The 22,886-nt window shown below is 43.2% G+C and overlaps 1 protein-coding gene across 2 annotated transcripts in view; it reads right to left on the bottom strand.

The window, feature by feature from the left end:
* Window positions 1–817: 817 nt before the first annotated feature.
* Window positions 818–22,886, bottom strand: part of LOC131682976 (histone deacetylase 4) — a 113,017-nt gene continuing 90,948 nt past the window's right edge. The window contains exons 4-12 of one of the 2 annotated variants that reach the window (XM_058964808.1): window positions 22,604–22,771; window positions 22,471–22,541; window positions 22,273–22,409; window positions 21,641–21,880; window positions 21,133–21,344; window positions 20,653–21,066; window positions 19,067–20,599; window positions 18,697–19,004; window positions 818–18,635 (exon numbers count right to left, since the gene is read on the bottom strand). In XM_058964808.1, coding sequence (XP_058820791.1) covers window positions 18,575–18,635; window positions 18,697–19,004; window positions 19,067–20,599; window positions 20,653–21,066; window positions 21,133–21,344; window positions 21,641–21,880; window positions 22,273–22,409; window positions 22,471–22,541; window positions 22,604–22,771 — 3,144 coding nt within the window. In that variant the 3' untranslated portion in view covers window positions 818–18,574. The remainder of the gene's footprint in view (window positions 18,636–18,696; window positions 19,005–19,066; window positions 20,600–20,652; window positions 21,067–21,132; window positions 21,345–21,640; window positions 21,881–22,272; window positions 22,410–22,470; window positions 22,542–22,603; window positions 22,772–22,886) is intronic. The other variant, XM_058964812.1, reaches the window with a different exon arrangement.

The raw sequence follows: 22,886 nt of genomic DNA, 5'->3' as shown, positions 1-22,886 counted from the left end.
CACCTACTCCCTCTGCTATCAACAGCCGCTGCAGCTCGCTAGATACCGTCAAAGGCAGGTGGCTCCTTCCGACCGGCCGGTACAACAAATGCCGCGTTCTCCTTCGCGTTGTGTTGGCTGCTCCGGCAGCGGTCCTTGACTATTAGCTAGGAAGGTGAGCTTTGCTCCCGGGAACCTTCCTAGCGACGATGGCGAATTATCGCCAGGTCTAATCGCTCCCCGCGAGAGATCGCAGAAGTTACCGCAGTGTACTTCCCAGGGAGCCCCTTTGGTCGCCCTGCTTCGTTCTCCTTGACGTTTAGCTGAACTAGGCTCGTTCGGCTGATCCTTCACAGCGAGAGCGGGAAAGCGTCTTCTGGATCCTTTATACTTAGCCGGGAAACCGAGTGGCTCTTTGGCGCTTAGTTTCCTTTTCCGGCGACCCGACACCAAAACACTAGTGCTCGAACCACGGGCTGGCACTTTCACGGGAATAGTTTTTCCGCACACTAGAACACGCTGGATTGGTCCAGCGAAAAAACGTCCAAAACAGCGGTGAGCATAATGTTGCGTAAACAAATACACTCTACGGAGTGTTTACACAAAAAGGGTATATTTCCACCCAGTGCTAAATTCGTACCCTAACGGGTTACAAAATGAAAACAATGATGTAAATTACATCCTGTTCAGTATATTAAAGAAGAGGCTAGTCGTACGCTGAATGTTTCGAATGTTTGATCTGGTCTACATTGAGTCGAAATATGCATAGCCGAAAAAAAATAAAAATATATCATTCTCTGTATATTTCATCAAATAACCCACTTACCACCAAAAGTCATAATTTTTACTCATATATTTATTAATTTCCGTGTAACACAAAACGATCAATATTGTTTGTCTCCCTTTCTAACAATTTTTTTGCTTTCTTTAAATTTTACTCTCTGGGTCGCCTTTTTTACGCTTCGCTTATTTCCTTCAAAACAACAATTTGACGAATCAGTGAACCCGTTGCAAAATTTCTTTACCTTTATAGTTGTCTATACTTCATTGTTCACAGCAAAAGTCAGGCAGGGCATCTAGCTTAAACCAATCCAGCAGTTTGCTTGTTTTTTTCTTTTCTCACACGGTTGCAATTGATTTGTTCCGTTTTCAAGAGATTGTGTATTTGATTGTTGAACTAATTCACCGATTTTTGTTTTTGGTCTTTAGAGGTTTTTCAGCTGTGTATGAGTGTGCGTGAGAAAGAGATAGAGAGAGAGAGAGGCTTCGGAACAGGTTCACAACAACGACAATGTAGGACGGGTTACATTTTTTTGTGTATTTTAAAACTCGCCTGTCGGTTTTTTTTTGGGAAGGGGGTGTAAAAAGAGGTTACGGAAAAGAAGAAAATAGACTGTAGTTTTATTTGCTTCCCATGAAACAAGTATAGATGTTCGCGCTTAAAAATAGACCATCTGGCGCCTTGCTACATTTATTTTTCATTTTTCAAATGAGTCGTTGATGTTTTTTATCGGTTTTTTTCTTTATTTGTTATGTTGCAAATAGCTTTCAGCCTACCCTAGCTACAATTGCATTTACTTTTCCTCCTCTTAAATACGTTGGCTCTATTCAATCAAGCTCTTTCTCTCTTTGAATTGAACTAGCTATTCGTGTATATCTGGACTACCTTCACTTTGTGAGTGTGTGTTTGTGTATGTTTGCATTGCATGTACGAGTGTGATTCGTTTCCGGAAACAAAATAAACTCTTTTCCACCTTATTGTTCAGTACAAATAAATGAACAGCAACAGCGTAATAAAATTGAACGTTCTACATGGCTAAATAATAATAGTTTTAATAATAATAATAATAATGATTGTAATAAAGGGAGAACCGTTAACCTAACGAAAGGGGAGGGAAGTTTACAGCTTTACGGGTTAACTATTTACAACTTATTCGCGAAGCTGCTGTTGTAACATTGCATAAACTTAGACAGTGAGTTTCAACTTAAAATAAACATTCGTACAGTGTATCCACCATTCAATTACCTTTGTTTCAATATAAATTACTTTCTTTTGAAGAGGAATGTTTCATTTTTTATTATTGGCTTACTGTGTTATACCCTTACGCCTATTTCAAGTGTTTTTCTTCGCTTTTTCTTGTTTCGTTTGTTTGTTTTTTTTAATGTTGGTTTCTAAACATGAGGTGTTTTATTTCTTTCTACCTTTTTTTTCGTTTTGCTCAGTACAACAAAAGCGTATTCATTCGTTTTTTCAAATATTTCTCCTGCCATAACAATGAATTGGTTTTCTTTTTTTTCGTCGGTGTTAGTGAGGTTGATTAACATCGAACAAAATTCGGTTCTGTGACATAACGTGGGATGTTGAGGAACCGGCAACAGAAACACACAAACAACTTATAAGTGGCAAGATGTAGTAGAAATGCATTTTTCTGCTTTTTTGTGTTTTGAGAAACAATATCACATCTCACAGCTTGAAGCTATATTTTTCTTTAGTACTAAACGCCTCCGCTGAGTTTTCTACACTCGGTTCGACTGTGTGGGTATTTAAAAAAAAGAAAATAAGTGTCCAGCACTTGACAAATCGTTACTACAAACTATTCGGTATTCGCTTTCATGCTTCCAGATAACAGAAGCGGTTTAGTACAAAACATGTTAGGAAAAATGTGTATTTAGTACATAACACAAGTTTAGTACTGACAAATTATTCTCTATATATGTAGAATCGACTATTGTTTTTTAGTACAATCAGGCTCACAAAATAACAACTCCGTGATAAACTTTGAATAGATCGAAAATTGGATAAAATACTCTTGATTTTGACCTTCTCTATTTATGCGGAAGGGCTCGTAACCGTGCCGCTTTCGCTGTGCCACGGTATGTGTGTGTGTGCTTTGTGATAACTTTAGGCAAAATTTTCTGTTCAAATAGTACTAAACGCTCAAAAGTTCTAACGTTTTTTTCTCTAAATATCTCGTTCCCCGTTGTTTGAAAGCTTAAAATTTTTGAAGTTTTACCATCTGTTATGTTTACTTATTCTTTTTTTTTTGTTTTCGTTGGTATACATTAAGGTCACTCAACACTTATTAAAGATAAACTGTTAAAAATTTACTTACTCACTTCTGTGTTTTATTTTGTGTTGTTTAATAATCGCTATAAATATTTTCTCTGTTGTAATTCATATTTTGCCATATTATCTTTTTCTGCACATTAAGCTTACCCAGCTACGCATCAGTTTTGCACGATAGTTAAAACACACGATTGTTCTGACAGTTGACATGCAGTTGGTATGGGGGGAGGGGTTCATGGGCTCTCTGGTTTATTGTTCGCTGGCAGCAGTTATTTGTGAGTGTGGCCTTAGTTTCAGCTACGTTATTTAGCTTTGTTTTGTTATTTTTTTTTGTCTAGCAGGGAGCGGAGCGAGTGAAGCATATATTTTGGTTCAGGGTTGAGCAAAATCTTCTGAGAGTATATAGGTTGTTTTAGTTTAGCACAAGTTATTATACGCGATTACCACAGTCTGCGGTATAGTTACAGTGGAACGGGGTTCAAAGGGAATACGTTAAAACTTGCTGACGGGTAACTTTTTGGTTTCGGTTTGGAAAGATTAGAAACAGTGATGCAAATATAATATTATTTATGCAAGAGCTTTCATAGGAAATCGTTTTGCCGTAAGTATTTTTTTTTCTTTTCCACCTACTTGGGCTACCGTTAGGTTAGTTCTATATAAAAATTACTTTGTAATTACCGTTTTATTTGCATTTTGTAAAACAAACGTACTTTCCTTAACTCTTGGTAGTTTTAAGAACGCTTAGTCTTAAACATTGTTTTCTGTTATTTTTAGTTTTAATTTTCCGATTATGTCCATCAAGTTAGCTTCAATACTCACGGAATAGCTATAGTTTTTGTCTAATTTGCCATCATCAACCAGTAAAGAACAATTAACGAAAAAACGGTCGTTTGCGGTTCACAAAAAACATATATAATACACTCTGTACAGAAGTGTTACAAATATTCAACTTCACAAGCTCCATTGAATTTATTTTAAATGTAGATTGAACCTTAGAATAGGGTACTCTTTCCAGTCGATAACGTTTACAGAGGATTCTGTTCGCATTTCTAGTGATTCAATTCAAATATCTGAAACATCTGAATACCAGAAAAATGACATATATCTTTAATCTAACGTTTCAGATACTTTGAAAATAGTTCCTTTGTAAAACAAAACAGCAATAATTTTTCTAAACAACAAAGAATAAATTCACCAAAAAATCCAATAAACATTGACCACAGCGACAGCGGTGGACTGATGAGTCACGATGCATTTTATTGGTATCAATTTTCTCAACCGTTTCCTTTAACTTGCATTGGATCTTTTTGCAGACACTAACTTCCCTTTTCGTTCAGTGCAACAAAAAAGGCCATAATCCTGCTCTACCACAGTTGATTACATTGGTCATTCCTATTCTAGGCGTGTGCGTTTCTGATTTTTGAAAGATTCTTTCTCTCGCTCTTACCTTTTTTCGGATCAAAACTAAAACGATTCATTTGCGTTTAATTCAGCTTTGAATGTGATCACACTTGGTTGTTTTGTGGTGGTACCTTTTGGCTTGTGGAGAAAATTTTGCCAATTTGTTTTCACCCCATTGCTTCTTCTGCCTGTGCGTGCGAAAAGTATTTATAGTGATAATATCTTGGTTCCAGTTCTCCACAAATTTTGGGTCCGGCTCAGTGCCCAACCGAAAGAGGTGCTACAATTGCAAAATAAAACAACTCGTTAAGGGACCAGGCCACTTCTTTGCAGAAGTCCCCTAGTGGATACAAAATACCGGTTTCCTGTGAATCTGGCTGGATTTGTTCCATAAAAAACTACAAGATTAAATGGGTTTTTTGGCATGAGTTGTCCTCGTTTTACTTGGACACGAGCCGCGGTTTCAATACGAAGTTTACAACATTTTTTCGTTTTAGATCGCTCGTAATCGCCTATTTAAACCCATTCCAGAACCGATTTGGAATTCTGAACGAATTCAGATTCCAGCTCCAATGCAATGTTTCATTTGAGCTGGAATCCATGCCGACAACATTCAAGATTTCAAATTAAAATTCCGAATAATTTGACCGGATAGCAGCCCTCAATTCTCGAATACTCTTGCAAATGGACGTATATTTGGACGTTGGACGTCATTTTCGTGAGCGCTGAGTTAATTTTTCTGGAGGTCAGGCATCTTTATACAAGCGCTCCGGTTTGTGTGTGTGTGTATAATTTCCAAACTGCGAATCGGAGTTTTAAACTGGTTCCAAATTCTTATTTCCGGTCCCTCCCTGGATAATTCCTTGCTGGAAGCAGTTTCCCAACAGATACGAGCTCGTATGATGCAGGTTCCGGCGAATCTGGTTAAAATTGGAGCTTCAAAAGCCAACAAGGGACCGACTGGCACAACTAAGATTTTAAAAACTAACCATGAGAATGATTGTACATGACCATGCATGTCCTTTTGTTTTAAGTTGGACACATTGGCCGTGGTCGTATTTTACCATAGGTTATTTGGCCCAGTATGTGCAAAAAGATAGTTTTAGATGAAAGCGGCGGTGTTACAAAATGTGAACAAAATTACCAACAAAACTGGATTTCGTGGAAACAACGAATGGAGTATTTATTGGAGAAAGAAGACTTCTGGGAAGTGGTTATTGGCGCGGAACCGGAACCAAGTGAAGTGACGAATGAATGGTGGAATAAGAATCGAAAGGCTCGAACTAATATTGGACTGTTCCTGAAAGAGAACCATTTCTAGTTGGTGAAGAGTGTACTCAGTGCTCAGGGAATGTGGAATCTACTCATGGAAAGCCACTAGAAAGTAACTTTTACCTGGACCTTTTTAGTTTTGGCTTTTTAGTTGGACCTCCGCTAGTTGGATCATTGTCCAACTAAAAAGTATCTGAATGTCAAAATCTCATGTCAAATTCACCTTGACAATCAAACTGACAATAATTAGAGATATGGGCAGATGCATTTTCGGTCCAACTAGCTAATCCAATTCGTTAGTTGGACAAAAGGTGTGGCGCAACCAGCGAATCACGACCGTATTTTACATTAGTATTGTTTGATTTGCGGTGTGAATATTTGTAACATTCGATAGAGGTATTTTGCGATAAGTTAGAAGCTGCCGACTAAAATTTGGTTTTGCCGTCGTACCGTACGCTCGTTCAAAATCTGCAAACTGGGAGCGATGTTGCTTGAACTGTCGATTCGGTGAAAGTAAGTTTGTTGGATGAGTACAGCCAGCGCATAGAGCGCCGTGATTAGCGTCTATGTGCTTTTCACACGATTTCTCAACTAAAATCGCTTTTTCCGCTGTACCTTTCTGATGAATCTGCCGTCCCAGGGTCGAGGGACTTATCGTACACAGTGATGTACCAATGGGAAAAATTCCATCTTCCCGGGTTTTTATTTTTGGGTTTTAATCGGGTTTTTTCCCAAATCATTTTAACCCGGACGAAATATGGGTTTTTTCGTTTTATCGAATGTATAATGTTCATTTAATTTTTTTTTATCCTTTCGGCAGTCGCGCTAGTGCACTGAGTGCACGCTGCTCTGAAAATCTAGCGAAATCGTCTTAGGGCACCAGCGGATGCTCATTCAGTGAGCTATAAGCGCGACTTCCGGAGGGTTAAAGAATCTTGCATTGACATTTGAGAGACCGAAAATAAAAGTCGCAAGGATAAAACATACTTTGTAGAATCCACTCCAGATATCTTAGCATGTAAAAATCGAATATAAACATCAAGCGTAAAAATCGGACAGAGATCCTTGAGCATGACAATCGCTTAGAATATTCTCACACGAAAAAGTCGCCAAGGATAAACCTCCAGTATAATTCGCTCAGAGGAAATTCCGTACAATTGAATGTAACGTTGGATTAAAAGTTGGATAAAGAAAAGTCCTTTGCGAAAACCGGATATACTTTTTTACGGTTTTTATTCTGTAGGACATAATCGAAAAGCTCCTGTCCAATTTTGAAACTTGAAGCTTAAATTCAATTTTCACATTCTAATATATTTAATACGGGTTTTACGAAGCATTTTCTGTTCCTGCGACTTTAATTTTGGGTCCATTCCATATTCCAACTGGTTTCATATAATACTGGGAACAATAGTCATTGTGGCAAGTGAAAATTAGAATAATCGTGTGATGCCCAAACTACTTTTATTCTGCTTGTTACTCATTTTAGGGGTTGCTATACTTTTAGCGAAATGAGGTAGGTATTCACACAAAATTTAGAAAATACCTATTTAATTCGGTGAAATGTGAGTCATATGCAGAATGCGAGTGGCCTTGACATTCGTCATTAGTATGAACCGTAATCAGAACTCTCACAAATCACAATCTGAATTTTTGCGTTATCAGCTACATCAGCAACAGTAGAAAAAATGTTTAGTTCGTTTAGGTGGATTCACAGTAAGAAGCACAATCGACTTAGCCCAAACATTGAAAAGTTTTATCACTTATTTAACCACAATATTTGTAAAAAAATGTTGGATCACCGCTATAACAATGATTCAATCGAGGAAAACCATTTAGAATTCATATACATGCAAAACTTTATGACAATAATTCTCATAAATAAAATAAAAATGTTAGGATAACAATACATTAATGTTCAATTACCAAAACATCAAAAAATGCAAAAAACCCAATCTTCCCGCGAAAAAACCGTTTTAACCGGGAAAAAACCTTGGGTTTTTTCCCCAAAATTGTAAAAACCCATTTTGGTACATCACTGATCGTACATAATCAACAAGATTTGTCCTGTGAAACAAGGAACTCGAATCGTAGCATTCAACAAAGAACGTTCCTAAGGGAACTCAGTGTAAAAATTATACGGGAACATCGTTTGAAGCCATGTCCTAAAGCAGAATGGCTTCATAAGAAGCCATACCAATAAACGGAATGGCGAACAGTGAGTCTACCTAAAAAACAACGAAAGCTGAAAAAGCCTTTGATCCGAGAGAATAAGCTGAACAAGAGCTGTTTAAGCCAATATCCAGCTAAATTGTTACTTGGGTAGTTACGTACGGTATGCATGCTCGACTCGATGGTAGATTCAGGACATGTTGTATTGAATCATGTACATTTGGAACAACATCAGATGTTGCTTCAGGCTGTTCTCAACGCAAATTTAATAGCTTTCTCGACGCCATCCCCGTTACGGCTTGGTAAGGCCAAGCGGGTGCCGAAGTAGGTCAATTGTGGTTGTCTGACGTATTCTTGATCGTTACCAGCTAAAATCGACGGGCAGCCTGAATTGAGTATTAGGAAAGAACGTGCAGATGCAATAAAAGAATTAATTTCATTATCGTTTCAGATAGTAGGATACTGCAAGATACGCGGGATTCTTACCCGGCAAAATCATTGTTCTAGATCTAAGTCAGCAGTAGAGAAGGATCGCATCGAAGCAGCAAGCACTACGTACGGCAACAATCGTCGTCCAAGAGAGATGCTCCAAAGCGGAAATACCTATAGGAAAATCACCAAAAGAAGATTCCAAAAATAAACCCTTTCTGGGGTCTATCAAAATCTTCCTCATCGTTGAACCAAACCGAATGTGTTCGTGTGAAGGGGCCATTGCAGTTAGCGAGTAGCTTTTCCGAACCGTACTTACTCGTCCATATAATTAACGGCGACGTGGAATCGTCCGGAGATCTGATTTATAACCCCGTTCCTTTTCTGGTTTGCGCTTCTTAGTCGATTTCTTTCTTCTCAAAGCTGCTCTCGGTGGCAGAGCGCAATTCCCTTTGCGGAGCTTTGTACTAGCTTATGCCGACGGACAAATCTATACGGCTCAAAAAGCCGATTTTGTGGTGATAAATCGTCGGTAACCTGTCACACTATTTCGCCACGAGAAAAATTGCTTACTACCGCGATGGACGACTAAATTCAACTGACTGTGTCTAGGGTCCCGTACACGAGGCGTTAGTAATGTCATTACTGAGCAGTAATGTCACTTTTAATGAACGTGTAAGGCGAGCAATGATTAAATTCCCATACAATTCTAGTAATGAATATTAATGTTGCCTAAATATTCTTAGTTTCTAATATTTATGATTCTATTTGGCGCATAATTGACTTAATGAAAATAATGCCTAAACGCTACAATTTTCAGAAAGGGGTACATGATGGGGAATAATATTCAGAAAGGGGTACAATACATAGAACGAAAGGTTGAGAGTCACTGCTATAGATAGAATGATTCGTTCAGTAATACAACCACTTCGTAGGAAGTTGGATCGAAGTAAAAAGAGTTATTGCGATCAGACATAATCGAAAAGGTTACGCGTCCTACATTGTGAATTTCCTCTCTAGTCCCAATATTGAAGAACAACTAATCAGGCCATTCAACCGCTTAATCATCCGCTTCCCGTGCAAAGAAATCCCTTAACTCACCTTACAAACTTCGGTAAAATTTTAGGACGAATTTGACGCCCTCCATCCTCTCCTTTGGTCTACCAAAGTTCGCGCTTCCTCTTGGCCTTACAGGTTTCGATCGGACGGAGTTTAGGACAGTAGGGGTGGTTCATATCTTTTGGCACAAAATTTACTGAATCAGCCGCATACTACTCGTGCACGACTTTGATCGTGCTGTCTCAAATACGGCTGGGCCCTTTTCCAGAGGCACTCGGTTTTGTTAATAACACCATTTATATGGTAACGTATGGTTCACCTTCCAAATCAAGAACCTCGAAGTAAATTTCGACAGTTGCTTCCGTTTGAAACGATCATCCACAGGAACTTGCCCTTACTCGTGAAATATTCCTGTCCCGGTAACTGCGTGAAATCCGCTTTGGTGTAGGTCTCCATCTTCCATGACGCAGCACCGGTATTTTTGTTAGCATCGTCGAGCTTGCGTTTTGGCAACATTGTGCTGATGTTCGTCTCGATTTAGGAAGTTCTGCACCTTGTAAGTTTTCAATACAGATCGTTTTTTGGCCATCTGGACGAAATTTTGCGAAACATCAAGTTTTTAGTTTAGTGTCTCATGATGGTCTTTGAATTGTGGCGGTAAATATGAAGTGATCGTATCACCACAAGAATTACCGTCAGACTTCCCATGAACATCGACATATTTGCACCTGTGTACAAAATTTCGTGCATGCGTTCAACCTCAAACATACTTCGTCTCGATGTACAAGTTCGCCTCGAACATCGAACCCATGTGCAAACTCTAGTTCAAACATCCGTGTACACCGAGTACGTACACGAGAACGATTCGCACAAGGCAAAAAGAGTTAACGCTAGTGATGGTGAAAGTGAGAAAGAGAAAATTGGTTCCCCAAGCCTATGTGTACTCACACCGTGTACGTACATGGGGTTCGATTGTGCAGGCTAACATGTTCATTTGGGAAGACTGATGACTGTTATTTCATTTCCATTTTCCTTGCAGTGTTTCAGTTTACTATCTCTCACAGAAGCCGTACGAGAGAGCGCATTAAAGTGATAGATTGAGTACCATTTATTTTGTATTGGTATGTCAAACGAAATATTATCAGTATATTATATCCAGACAGCATGCGAAATTTTAATTTTTTCTCTACCTTTCTGTATCTTGTATGCAAAGCTATTTGTGTGAAACCGCCTGTTTGTTAATACTAGCTCGTTGTTTTGTAATACGATGACCGCCATAACCGTATTTAAATTGTACATAAAGTGATGGCCTATTTCAACTCCTCTCTATAATGATTTCAATGAGTGATATTCAGAAGAGAATGGTCTTCAATTGATTGGAGTGAGAACCGGTACTCAATTGCTTACTGTTTTGACTGCTAAACGTTTCATCCTCTTTTGTCTATCAGGCTGGCCATCAGTACCATGCACTGATTGTTACCATTTTTCGTCCAGCTTCTGGATTGTGATCCACAGTAATTCCACTTCCTGGAACTTTTGGAGGACCTACCTTCGAGACAGTTGAATGATGCATACTCATCGCGCGATGTGATAACTCATGATTTGGCATACAGGTGAACAAAATCCTTTCGCGAATGGTTTGATAATTTTCTTCCCTCTTGACCGGAACTCGCTGGTAACGGGACAACTGAGCGGATGTAAACAATACACTCTAAAGAGAAACTGGGCAAAGTTTGGTTCATTTCTGTCAACGTTTTGTTTTCAAGTGTGTCTGTTACCCAGTAAAGTTCAGCCGGAAATGAACTGGAATTCTGGCTGGTTCCAGCTTGCATTCCGGCTCCAGTGACACAACCGATACTAACTAGAATCGATTGTGTCACTGGAGCCGGAATGAGAACTGGAACCAGCCACAATTCCGGTTCATTTTCGACTGAGCTTAACTGGGTAGTCTGTGAATTCGTTTGGTTAGTCCTCTCCTGACTGGTACTCCGATTAAGAATCTTCGAACAGCTCTTCCACTTTCCAAACTGGTACAGTTTCGCCACTGACACTGAACTCAAACTCGATTACCTCCATCGGCTTCGAATGGTAGCTGATAGCTTCTAGTTTGCTGTGTGCTGCGCAACTCTACTAAAACGATCGCTGGACTGGTTCATAAAATGATGTGGTTTGTTCGGACATCATGTTTATGGTCCCTGCCTCCAGCGTTCGTTCTCTTTTGCGTTAGAATATTCCGAAAAAAAGTCAAAATTGTTGCCGGTCTAAATGCACATATGCTACCGAACCACCGAACCAAAAACTTGTGGATTCGACTGGGTGCCATACCACGTTTCAAACGAATTCGATGAATCTTCATTCTCATTCTTATACTTGTTTACGACGTATGCGAGATTCGTTAGAAAGCTGTTCGAACGAATAGTAAGCCCATTTGATTTTGCTGTCGTAAACGAGAATACGAAGCAAATTCGTTCGAATCTCGCATTCGTCGTAAACAAGAATGAGGTTACCTATCTCTCACTACTGGAAAGCGCCCCACAAAACGGGAAACAAATCGAACATCGATTATTGCTGGGGAATTGCGTATCCAAATTGTCGTATCCAAACTTCTTCGCTGGTTTCGTTCCTATCTCGAGGGAAGGCAACTTCAAATCAAGATAAAGGACTATCTTTCTGCCCTTTTCTCGCTACATCCGTAAGGAAGTCACCTCGGCCCAGTAATGTTTCTCCTCTATTTTAATAACGTCAATATCAAACTACAAGGACCCTGCCTTTCCTTCACCAACGACAAATTTTTCGACGCATACGGGATTCTAACAATGCCGAATTTCTTCAAAGTATGAATGTTTCTAAACCCGAGAGAATGCTTAATTATCACGTTTGCGCAGAAACGTCATCCAATCCAATACCATTTGTTCGACTCGAGTATTCCAAGACGCTCTCACGTCCAGGATCTCAGAGCCATCTTGGATTCGGCATTAACGATCAAACCACATACTGCATACATTGTGGATAAGGCATCAAGACAGCTAGGGTTCCTTTTCCGGGTAGCAACAACGTTGGTCTCTGACATGGAATGCGTACTACAAGAACGGGGTCTGTCCCACACTTCGACATCTCCCATTGCGAAACAATTTTCCAACTGCTGAGCTACGAAAACCGTTGTCAGTCAATACAACACCTCGATACTCTCAGCATCCGGAGGGACTGCTTTCGAGCTCTATATTTTGCACTTACTGTCTGCCAGAGCAAATCTCGACCGCCTGGATCTTCAAGTCCGTGTTCGAGAGCTATGTAATAAATCTTTCCTTTTGAAAAATATCGGACCATTCATGAGTTGATATACTGTACGCTAGATCGTTTCAGTCTTCATTTTTACCTCCTTGATCCTTCATAGCTTCAGTCACGTCGCGCAGAGTTCATAGCATACTAGGGCGTACTGCAGTTGACACTATGGAAGCCCCGATCTCCAGCCACAGTTGAGTTATTGAAGAAGATCGTCCGATCTGTTACAAGTGACATGCTCAATTTCTAATAAATTCACCGCATGGTCAAGCTCTTTAGCCACGGCATTCGAGTCTGTCTATTACTAGAACTTCGCTGCATCGTCTCACATCACACGCTGCGTAGAATTAGATTAAATGACACTGAGAAATAGCAAGACACCCAAGTCGATTCTCAGAACCGAGTGAGGAAATTTTCGACGAGTGAAGCGAGATTTGTCATAAGCGGCTCTTACACGTTCAATATTTTTGTCAGTATCAGTATTGACGATATTGTTACAATATTTCAATCCCATTTGAAATCCACATCGGCAATACAACTTTTTTTCCATTGCACGTACAATACTCTTCATCGATGGACTATGAAAAGCGCACTGGTGTATGAGTGTACAGGTAATTTGCCAGCTTGCTTTGTGGAAATTTTTTACTGAAATTTTTAAATCAAAACAACGCAGCAAATCTCACGTGTGGCTCCTAATTTGCCTGCATCAAGTCAATCGTTGAATTCGATTGACGTAGAAATAAATTCGAATCTGACGGCGCTAGTTGAAATGAAGACGTCAAACTCAACAGAACGAGAAGGTGTGCCTGCAGTAATTTGCACCTATTTGTCATCTGTTTCGATTATCACTCGCTACTGGAGTATTTTCCGGTCTATGGCAAACAGATCTGTGGCTCGTGTTTTGCAGTTTACAAAAAAAGGCAAAATTAACAGCTGACGTGACATTAGATCATCAAGCGTCGTCCCAAAACTGTTTGAAAAAGGTTGTTTTGGATTTTATTTCAAACCACCGCAAGCAGTAAATCGGTGAGAATCAACATGATTTCGTGTAAGAACATGCTCTATGGCTACTGATCTTCTGTCCTTCACTTCTTACGTGACAAAAGCTGTGTCAAACGATCCATGGATGAGCGCTAGTTACTCTGATCTATCCGCTGTCTTCGGCAAGATTAACCAGGCCATACGCTCAAAATGTTATTCTATAATATCGAATTGAGGTTATCTTTGCCCTGAACGGTCCACAGTTATTGTTTGCTGATGATCTACTCCAAAATCTAGCAGACTGAGGATACTGAACTCGATATTACCTCGCTTTAATCTTGCTTCATTTCTGTGCATTTCCATCCTGCACTCTTATGCATCCAAATACTTCTGCTTAAGACATATTTTGCGGAGCTGCACACATTCTCCCAGCTTATTGATTCTTTGCTTATTGTAGCGATGCTTTGAACAAATTGCAGCCTTTATAAAATACGGAGTTCTAGGTACCCTTGACGCTCAACAATCTCAGGTTGCCGGCTTGTCTGGTTTCATACCAGTGCACATCTGTTCCATTTTTGTTAAATATGTAGTACTCTCTGTAAATAAAAACAGTGTGTTATACAGCCGTGATTCACTGGTTGGACACATTCAAAGAGTGGACATCCACTGTTTGGACCATTGTCCATCTGAAAAGCAACTGAATGTAAAAATCTCTTGTCAAATATACTTTGACAATGAAACAGTTGGAGATGTGAACGGATGCTTTGACACTCTACGAGCGATTGAGACGTTCCGCGGATACGTAGAGGGCGTTAGGCTCACGGTATTTTGCGACCATGCGGCGTTGTCGTATCTTAGGTCAATAAAGAATCCGACGGTGCTGATGTGCAGATGGATACTGAGATTGAACGCGTTCGACTTTGAATTCAAATACCGCAAGGGATCGTGTAACGTGGTTCCGGATGCTCTGCCGAGGATCGTGGCATCGATGACTTTCTCCATCAGCACAAGCAACGACGGATGGTACAAGTTCCCGGACTTCCGAATCATCACCAACGTACTGTTTAAGAACTGCCGATACAAAGACGAATTGGAACAGGTCGCGCACAAGTGGAAAAAGGTGGTGCCGAAAGATGAACGAGCAGTAGTGATAGGCAAGCTTCACGACTCAGCCACAGGAGCACATCTGGGATTCCAGAAAACGTTGTAGAAAGTTCAAACGGGCTTCTACTGGCCGAAGATGCGAGAGGATATAGGCCGCCACGTGCGCAGTTGCAAGGTATGCAAAGCTAGCAAAGCTCCGAATCATCGAATGATGCCGGACATGGGGAAGCTAAAACCAGCCAGGATACCGTGGGAACTGATTTCGCTTGACTTCGTCGGCCCATTCACAAGATCGAAGAAGGGAAACACGGTCATCTTGGTAATAGCCGACTGGATAATCATGTACGTTATTGCGCAACCCATGCGCGCTACAGATGCAGAGGTAACTTTCTGGAAAAGGAAATATTCCTTCGATTCTCACGGCCAAGGGTCATTCTCACGGACAACGGGAAGCAGTTTATGTCGTTGGCGTTCCGGTCTCTTCTCGCGAGGCACAATACCGAGCATATGACCACAGCGTATTACTGGCCGATGCTGAACAACGCAGAGCGGGTAAATAGGGTGTTGATAACATGCATCAGAGCGCTTTTGGATGAAGATCATCGAACTTGGGACGAAAATCTAGCATCGATCGTAGCTGCCATCAATAGCGCGAAGCACGAGGTCACGGGAGTGAGTCCGCACTTTGCCAACTTCGGCCGAGAGCTGATTCTGCATACGGATCTGTACAAACAACTCAACACGCCGCAGGATCTAAAGCTTGTGCAAGATCTGTGTTTGTCGAATTTAAAGCGGATCCATGAATTCATTTTGCAACGGATCAGAAACTCGCACGAAAAATTGAAGAAACGGTACAACATGCGTACGAGAGCGGTGGCGTTCAACGTCGGAGATCTTGTCTGGCGAAGGTCGTTCGGACTATCATCGAAGGTAGATCGCATCAACCAGAAACTGCACCCGAAGTTCTTGCCAGCTATGATCCGGAAAGTTTTGGGTTCCAACTTATATGAACTGGAGGATGTTCCGTCCGGAAAGTAGGAAGGTACCACGCGAAGGACCTAAAGGCCGATTAGAAGAAATTTGCTCAGCTGCGTTGGCAGGCTCCAGCCTGCTAACCACGAGTTTAGTGCTCCAGAAACACCGTTAGCCGGTCGGGATAAATCGTGCCCTGTCATGGTGTGGCGAGCAATATCTTTTGAAACTACCTCCCCACCATGGCACATCAGCCAGCGTCAATTGGACTTGAAGAGCTGTCTAGGAAGGCCCATGACAACTCGCAGTCGCAGCAAGTAGCTGTCGAGACGTGAGGGACGGGACAGGACTTCCACCAATCAGAACAGTAAGCCTCCAGCAGGCACGCCGTTAGCGATTCAGGAGAAAACGCACGTCGGAAGCAGAAGCCTCCAGCAGGCACGCCAATCTCATAGGTAAGCTGCTTCATGGTGACACATCAAGCTGAATCAAGGACCTAAGTTTCTGGCGCAAGCGCGCGAACCGTTTCAGGACGTGAGAAACCGACAAGCAAGCGCAACCGCGCGGGTCCTTCACGATTCGGGTGAAATCGTACCCTGCAGACTGGAAACGTGTTGCAGGGAGATCACGACCGCAGAAAATGCCAAAAAAGTGAGGCGGGTGTGCAGAAGCAAAGGAGGAACAGCTGAACAATCCAGTTTGAAGTTAGTGTTTATGTTAGTAATCAGCACAGTCTCCGATACACTTCTTAAAGAAGTGAGAAGTTTTTTGAAATTTTTTGTGCACCGCTTTCGTGCTTCACGAAAAAAATTTGCCACTGGGTAGGGTTGTATTACGTTTAAAGTGGGTAAAGGGTAATTAAAGTGCAATAATGAGGTGTTAGACGGGAGTGTGTAGCACGCGCGTGAACGTACCCCACCCGCGATGGGTAGTCGAGATAACGGCAGCACTGGAGCTGTCAGAAAAGAAAACCGCATGTTCACAATTTTGGATAGCCGGTTGAGTGCGGACGTGAGACGAGAGCGGCCAAGGAAAAAAAGCCGCAAATTAGTCGTGCGAGCCTGCAGCAGAAGGTAGGAGCAGTTATTCTCCGTGGCACGATAAGTTTTCTTCGCGCGACCCGCGAGTGTAGGTTGCAGTGTACGGGTCCAGTCGCTATCTTGTTTCGGAGTGATTGCGAGAAGCTAACGGTAACTTGTGTGAGCCGGAGGAGTACGGACGGTCAGTGTATCGTACGATAGAGCGGAAACATTTGTCTCCCGCCTTTTTTTAAGTTCGCCAATGAAAACCGATGGATGTGGGCCGTCCTCGTAGTAGTTGTAGGATTGCCACTAGCAAGCAGCATTTATTTAGCTTGTTCATCAAAGGGAGCGACACACAACATATGTCAACACCTAAAGCAACTGGCTGGTACCGAGTGACTCTCGGTTAGCCAAGTTCAGAAGCTCTGGGTCCGTTTGAATTTAGTGTCGAACTGGCTTCAATTTGGCTTTAGTTTGGAAATATTGCCTACCTGGTAACAAGTTGGTGTCCGTTACTGACGAGTGGAACACGAAACATTCAAATCCAACTTTTCTCTAAAAGATAGTTGCAACTTCTTCTGCCTGATAAGGAAACTCGAAGAAAGACAAGCACTCTAGTAGCGGCTCACTTTTCATTCTAGTTTTTGTCCACTTTCAGGGATCATCGTCTACAACGTTGGATTACTGACACATACGAGATCGAAACAGCGCACCGTATCTTTGCGTCCAGCTGGACACGGCAACGTCGAAAGGAGCGTTCTTCATCACGGACGAATTAATGCAGGTGGAGAAAACATTAATCCATTGAGTGCAGTAGGAGATCTTAACCATGAGGACGGACAAGAATGATAAATTTAGTCGTGACATCGCGGTGAAGTATTCTATCTACAATATTCAATACATTTAAATTCGACTATCTCTAAGGTTTACCAACAGGTCTAAAAACTGGCTAGCACTGGGAGAGAAATTTACATTCTTGTAGAGGATACAAGTAGGAAACCGTTCAACATCGAAATGACTAGGAAATAAAGAAAAATGAACCTCGATGAACCATTAACAATACTAAAACGATTGTAAATAGAAACAATAGAGAAAAAATATCATGCGATTAACTTGTTCGTAATGACGAAACCATAAAGTGAAAACCTCTCATAATCATTGTCGACATACCGAGAAAGAGTACTGTGATTTCTCCTGACAAATTTGGTTGGATTTAGCTGGTCTACTAACAAGTAGCAACTTCAAATGGTAAGACAAATTCTTTCCGTATTATTCCCTGGAGTCAATCTCAAAATATTCCCTGATTCAATTTTTTGTGTGTTTAATATTGGATTTCGACTGTTCTGTTTCCAAACTGGTCTGTGACTCTACCAATAAATTTGCTAGAAAATATAGTTCAGCTCCTCAAAAATAACTCACATCTGCTTATTTCTTACCCATTTTTTCTTCGTGTAAATCTTGTGTGTGCCTAAACTTTAAAATAAACGCTTTTAGCGTTAAACTTTCGATTTCTTTTTTTTACCCCACATCGAGGTAACGTTTCTTACTTCTGCTTCCTGCAAATACTACTACCAAGTCAATAGAAAATCAATTCGTTTGATGAGTTATCTCCCACTTACAGGCGGTCCTGGTTTCCGATATGCGTTCCTTCCCCTTCCATCACACACATTGTTCCGGCATGGCGATGCACCGGTGGCTCAGCCTCAACGCAGCTTACAATGGCTTTTTATCAAACACCGTAAAAATGAGGTATCCAACATTAACAATGTCCGAGCTGCTCTTGGTTGTCACCTCCGGGGTCATGCGGTCGGACACAGTTTACTCTGGTACGGATTGTTTACTTTGACTCATCTTGATCCATCGGTTCCTCCGAATCCTCCCGGGAGATGTCTGACGTTCTACAATAGGGAATTATTCGAATTATTATTGTCGAAGAAATTTCAAAATTAAAAAGCTCACCTGTTGGGCGGCTGCATCGACAGTCCAGCCATCGCCGTGACCGTGTCCGATTCTTCCCGATCGTTCCCACTGACCGCTTGCATCGCGGAAAAGCTCACCGTGTGCGCTAGTCGCTTAACGCACGGCCAGTGCGTCATCTGAATGGCAATGGTTTTCTGCAGTGTATCGATCGCGGGCAGACAGGGAGGTCGCGACAGCTCCGCCGCTACAATCGGAGACAGCTCATCACCGAGCAGTGCCCGAACGCACTCCTGGGCGGAATCGCAGATAGCTGGCAGGTCGTAGCCACCCTCCAGCGCTAGAACCACCTGTAATGTCGATAATTGGTCAATCGACTTAGATCAATCTACGCAGTATCAGCTCAACTTACCTTTCCATCAGCCAATTTCATCAGTTCCCGGGTCAGATACCCGAAACAGGCCGGTGAAACCATGTACCCACCGAGAGGAGCAGGATGACCATAGGCAGCATCGAATCCAGCCGAGACCAGGACTATATCCGGCTGAAAATCGCGCGCTATCGGCATCACCACCGTTCGGAATGCCGCCAGGTACTCGGCATCACCAAGAGGAGGGTTCAGCCCACCGGACCAAGGGATATTAACGTTGAAGCCAAGTCCAGCACCGGAACCACACTCCGTGGGTCCTCCAGTACCGGGGAAAAAGTTCCCATCATCATGACGATGGATCGAAAGATACAACACGTTCGGATCATCGTAAAACACCTGCTGTGTCCCATTGCCATGATGAACGTCCCAGTCAACGATGAGGATTCTACGAATTTCGGACGGCAGTCGCTGCAGCAGCAATTTTGCCGCAATCGCTATCGAGTTGAAGAAACAGAAACCCATGGCGGCGTTAGGTTCCGCGTGATGTCCCGGAGGACGCACGACGGCGAAAGCATTGCGGATTTCATTTTTGGCCACCTTGTACGAGAGATCCGTCACACAGCCGGCAGCCATCCTGGCAGCGGCTGCGGTGTGATGTTCGTTCCAGGTAGTATCGAGATCGACGCCAACACCACCACATGCTAACCGGACGAAGCTGACTCGACTGGCGTCCAGCTTCTGCCGGTTGATCTGGTTTGTACCAAACACGAGGGAATGCGCTTCGGTGTGAACGGTTTGCAGTTCTTCTTGGGTAGCTTTACGAGAGCGGAGCTTATCACAGCGAGAGGCTAGACCAGTTTCCACCAGCCGAGCCCAAACACTCTGCAGTCGTCCACTGTGCTCCGGATGGGCAGCGTTGTCACCACATACGCAGCTGTGCTTCAGCATGAGACTATCAAAGGCTAGACCGGTGGTGAGCTTTCCGTTCTGCTGCTGTACCGATCGGACGGGGATGGCCGAGGCGGACGAAGAGGTCGTTAGTTGTAAAGGTCCAGGGCTGGCGAGCCCTTCGTTAGTATAACTTAGCATCGAGCGGCTACGATTCTGGACCGTAAGGTTCACCGGAGGCGGAGTATCCTCCTGACCGGTGTCCGATAATGTCACGGGATGATTACTGCTGGCCGGGGTTCCCAGGTGGACTAGTGGGCTCGATGACGTTCGGGAGAGAGGTCGCAATAATGCGCGATTGTAGGGATCTTCCAGCATTCCGAGCTGAATCGATTGTCGCATGAAGGCCAGTTCACGCTGTTGTGCCTGTAGGAACTCCACGTGCTGCTGCTGTAAACTCTCGGCCGAATCGCGCAGCAGGGTGGTGTGGGAGGTACTCTTGATCACACTGTTCGACGTTATCACCGTAGTCTTGGGCGGTTGCTTTTTATCCGTCAGGTCGATCACCTCGCCGGATTCGACTTCCTCTTTGAGCTGAGGTTCCCGCACGCAGTTGGCACGGTTCAGCGCGGTCTGGCGTATTTTCTGCTTCATCAGGAGGTGCTGTTCGTACGCTTGGCGTTCGGCCTGTAAAATAAGATTTGTTTATGCTATCAAGATGTGATTCTTCAACTACTTACGTCACTATCCTCGTAGTGAGTCTGCCCGATGTTCACCACAGAACCAGATGCCCCGGTTAGCATTGGATGCCCGAGGGGTAGAGGAGCTGACTGGGTTCTCCCGAGGGGCCGATGGCCTTGCTTGTAAAGCCTTGCCTGTGCAACCTGAGCGTCGGTTATTGGTTGACCGTACACAGGTGGAACACCGGAATTGATTCCACCGAGATGGGTCGGATTGATGGAAAGACCACCGGCGACTGCTACAGCGGCCGCCGCAGCAGCAGCCGCCTGCAACTGCTGCTCATTGAGTTGTTCCAGCATCGAGGGGTGGTTCACAAAATGAGGCGGTAACGGTGGTGGATGGTGCGATAGTGGAGGTTGTGGTGGCTGACCAGCGGCCACCAGTTGGTGCGGAGGTCTCAGCGGAACCATCGACTGCAGCAAAGAAGGATTTTGTTAGTTACATTTAAAAAAATAGCGTACTGGAAACGAGACACTTACAATATGATTTGCCGAGTGTGCATCGGCAAGATGGGGCCTGCCCAGCGAAATGTTTGGCATCGAGGGTGAACTAAAGAGTGCCAGGTCGTTAATGCTGGACCGGTACTGTGGATCCTCGTTTTCCTCCTGAATCGGGGCATTGGAAGGTGACCCGCGGCTTCCCAATGCCGGTGGCGAATTGGGACCCGAATCGGACGTTCCAGTAGAGCAATCTGTGTGAGGAAGTGGAAAACAACGTTAAGTACCGTTAAACATCCAGAGATGGCGCTAAAGAGAAGTTGTTATCAGCCGAATACAGACTCAGGTCGATCTTCACCGACAGGTTAGTTCCATTAGCACACAAACTTGTGAAAACTGTGGGGTTTGTTCGTGCAGCTAATCGTCGTTTGCGAAATTAAGTTTGGCTCCAATGATAACAACACACTCACACAAATACAAAACAACAGTGAATGCATCAGAGTGACCCCTGACTGGTTGGTTGTTGGTTGGTTCAGGGCACAATACATACTTGCTGGATGAGCGGCCATCGAGGAAAGCTGGTGATGTGACAACTGCTGGGAATGTTGAGCTTGCTGGTGCTGCTGAGCGTGCTGTTGCTGGTGTTGTTGGGCTTGCGATTGCTTCTGGAGCCGCCGTTGGGCTGCCTGCTGGAGACGCTCCTGGCGGCGCGCCGCCAACGGTCCCGTCATGGCACGTTTCTCGATGACCCGCTGCTTGATGCGAATCTTCAGCAGGTTCGACTCGGAAGCTGTCGTGTGGCAAAAATACATGCATTCGATTTAGGCGGTTAGTGGTAGCTTCTTACATCGACAAATAGTGGTAGTGTGTGTGTGAGGGAGTCGTGCGATGCCGACTTGATTCGGCATAGTCGTCGTCATTTTTCAAAAAGGCCAATTATTCAAACATCTTCTAGTAGGTTCGTTTGGTCTTGTCTGTTAAGTGTTACCAAAGCGCGACAAAGACTAGCGAATCATGCGGGGAGTTAAAAAAATCTTGTTTTGCATTAGTTTCGCGATTTTTAATTCCGTCAACTCCATCTATCGAGAAGTAGCGGTATAACAGTCTCAGCGACCACCCAGTTAGTATCAATCAAACGACAAATGACACGCACAAAGTCAGACAAATGATCGGGCAACGTACCTGTTTTTCTCAGTGGAAAGTCGGAATCGTACTTGGCGATCGACGACGGAGGAGGTGGCGGGATTTTGTACGGGTGTGAACTGGTAGCGACTGCCCCGGCTGGTATCGATTCGCCCGACGAAGACTTCACGACGCCCCTAAAATTTGATAATGACATTTAATCTTAAAGACAGTTTCAAAGAACCTATCACCACTCACCAATTTCGATAGGAAGACGGTGAACTCATACCGTTGGAGGCAGCTGCTTGTTTTTTCTGGATCAGAAAGGTCTGGAAAAAAATTGGAAACGGTTTAATGGTTGAACTGAAAAATTAAGCCAGCTCGCACAAACCTGTAACTTTTGTTTGACCTCGGAACTTGCGTTGGCGCTGAAGTCCTGCTTCTCCTTGCGCTTCATCGCTTCCCGTTCCCGGCGTTCCCGCTGCTGGGCGGCTTCCTCGGCCAGGCGCTGATCGCGCAGTTCCTGGAAGATGTAGCCAGTAGTGTGATAGGCCGCAAGCTATATCGATATTGTATTCGGTTTGTGAACAGATTGCTTTGTGTTTTTTTTTTCGTTTTTCGCGTGACTCAGACGAGGAATAGTAGGATAGTGTGTGCGTGCGGTTTTTTCAACA

This window comes from Topomyia yanbarensis, chromosome 1 (genome assembly GCF_030247195.1).
Source record: "Topomyia yanbarensis strain Yona2022 chromosome 1, ASM3024719v1, whole genome shotgun sequence".
Lineage (NCBI taxonomy): Eukaryota > Metazoa > Arthropoda > Insecta > Diptera > Culicidae > Topomyia > Topomyia yanbarensis.
This window is presented reverse-complemented; position numbering and strand designations above follow the sequence as displayed.